The sequence below is a fragment of the Manacus vitellinus genome, unplaced genomic scaffold (genome assembly GCF_001715985.3).
Source record: "Manacus vitellinus isolate BGI_N305 unplaced genomic scaffold, ASM171598v3 scaffold_52_pilon, whole genome shotgun sequence".
In the NCBI taxonomy this organism is placed as follows: Eukaryota; Metazoa; Chordata; class Aves; order Passeriformes; family Pipridae; genus Manacus; species Manacus vitellinus.
Window position 1 is genome coordinate 1804192 of NW_021940628.1, and position 1774 is coordinate 1805965.

Below are 1774 nucleotides of genomic sequence, written 5' to 3' on the forward strand. Positions count from 1 at the left end.
GCCCTCGGCGCGGGGGTTACGTAAGGCGAGGGACGTTCTGGAAGGTTCTGGGCCGGCCCTCAGTCGCTGCCGGGCGGCGGGAGCGAGCGGAGCTTTTGTCTCGGGGCTCTGTCGCGGCCGTATCGCGACTCTTTCGCGGGTGGAGCAGCGTGGCCCGGCGCTATGGGGGTGACTCACGAAGCGGGGCTCTCCCCTCAGGACCCGTGCGGGGGCAGCCCGGGCGGCTGGAGCCGGTGAGGCGGCGGAGCGGGGCGTTGGGGGGCCGGGGTCGGGAGAGGCCGTTCGCGGTCGCCGTTTGCGACCGTTCGTGAGGGGTGTGAGGGACACGCATCGCTCACGGGTGGTTTTTTTTTATTTTCTTCCTTGCAGGAGCGCCCAGGTGCCTCACGAGAACCAGCACCAGGGGGGCCCGGCCGCGCCCAGCGGTGAGTGCTGGGGACAGAGCCCGGGCAGAGCCCTGAGCGCTCAGGGTGGGACTGGGGGGAGTGTGCGGTACCCCTGATGAGTCCGAGATGAACTGGGTTGTAACAGGCTGGGGAGGGGGATTAACGCTGGGAAACTGCACATCGGAATTTATCTTGCTGTGCCACGTACAGCGCGAGTGACCTTGGCCCTGGCGTAGAGGTGAAGTAGTGAAACTTTAGCTGTAGTAGTACCGAGGGAAGTGGCGTCTGGCAAGCCCTTACAGAGCTTAAATTACAGATTCCAGTAACGGTTTTATATTTATTTGCTAACTTTGCATTGAGCAACGACTAGGAATTTTTGGGTTAAAGCAAGCTTCCTCAAGCTGTACAGTGGTTACGTAACTCGGGGCTTAAGTCCTGTGATAAGATCCTTACACTCGTGTAACCTTTGTAGCTATAAAATGGCTGCCGCTAGAGGGACAGCCATTTTAATTATTAATATATAACCATAACAAGTGTTCTGTACAAGTCGTGTCTGGTGAGTCACCACCTGTATTTTTTTACTGTCTGTGTAGAACATTTTTAATAGCAGCTTGCTGTGTACACTGCTGGAATGGGTGGAGCTCTGTGCATGGAGTTTTTTATAAGATGATATGGTCAAGATCTTGAAGTGGCTGCTTTGTACCTTGAAGGTACTTTTATTTTGCCTCCTCTTGGAGTAAATCAGTCTGTACTGATCTGGAAGGTAAATGGTTATTTTGCATCATAGGTGCAATAACCTGCCTTTAGAGTTAAAATAAAATACCTTGAAAATTCTGTTTGGAGCAAAAGGGTGTTAACTTGTACCATTTACACAAAAGGAATTACACTTAAAACCTGCACAAACCTACCTCTCTCCAAAATTCCACCCAGAGCTACTCATGATTTAAATTAAAGCCTTTTTTTCCTTATAATTTCATATTTCAGTCTTTTGACTGACTACAGGTGAGGAAATTATAAAACAAGACTGTCATGTGCAAAACATGCTGGTAAACTGGCTGAGGACTGTTAGTGTGTTTAATTATCCTTGAACTTTTTGCCTGTGTGTCACCGTGTTTGTCGTTGCTGTGTAAATGCCTTGATGCCCATGAATAATTAACTTCCTCCACCCCACCCAATAACAGGAACAGAGACTGGGCATTGCAGAACAGCAGTAAAAACAGAACCAGCTTCTGAAAGCACCTGCGTGCAGAAAACAGAAGACATGACGGGTTTCATGGATGACTTGACCCTCAGCTCTCCGAAGAAGAGAGAGACGTCCGTGAGATCCAAGAGGAGCTGTGACAGGTCATCGACGAGGTCCTCCAGCAGATCCTCGTGCAGCTCACGGT

The 1774-nt window shown here is 50.7% G+C and overlaps 1 protein-coding gene across 1 annotated transcript in view; it reads left to right on the forward strand.

Annotated features, from left to right (window-relative positions):
* Window positions 1-52: 52 nt before the first annotated feature.
* RSRP1 (arginine and serine rich protein 1) overlaps window positions 53-1774 on the forward strand; it is a 4914-nt gene continuing 3192 nt past the window's right edge. Inside the window, exons 1-3 of the mRNA XM_029963082.1 lie at window positions 53-233; window positions 370-425; window positions 1568-1774. The exon at window positions 1568-1774 is cut by the window's right edge and continues 375 nt beyond it. Coding sequence (XP_029818942.1) covers window positions 163-233; window positions 370-425; window positions 1568-1774 — 334 coding nt within the window. The 5' untranslated portion in view covers window positions 53-162. The remainder of the gene's footprint in view (window positions 234-369; window positions 426-1567) is intronic.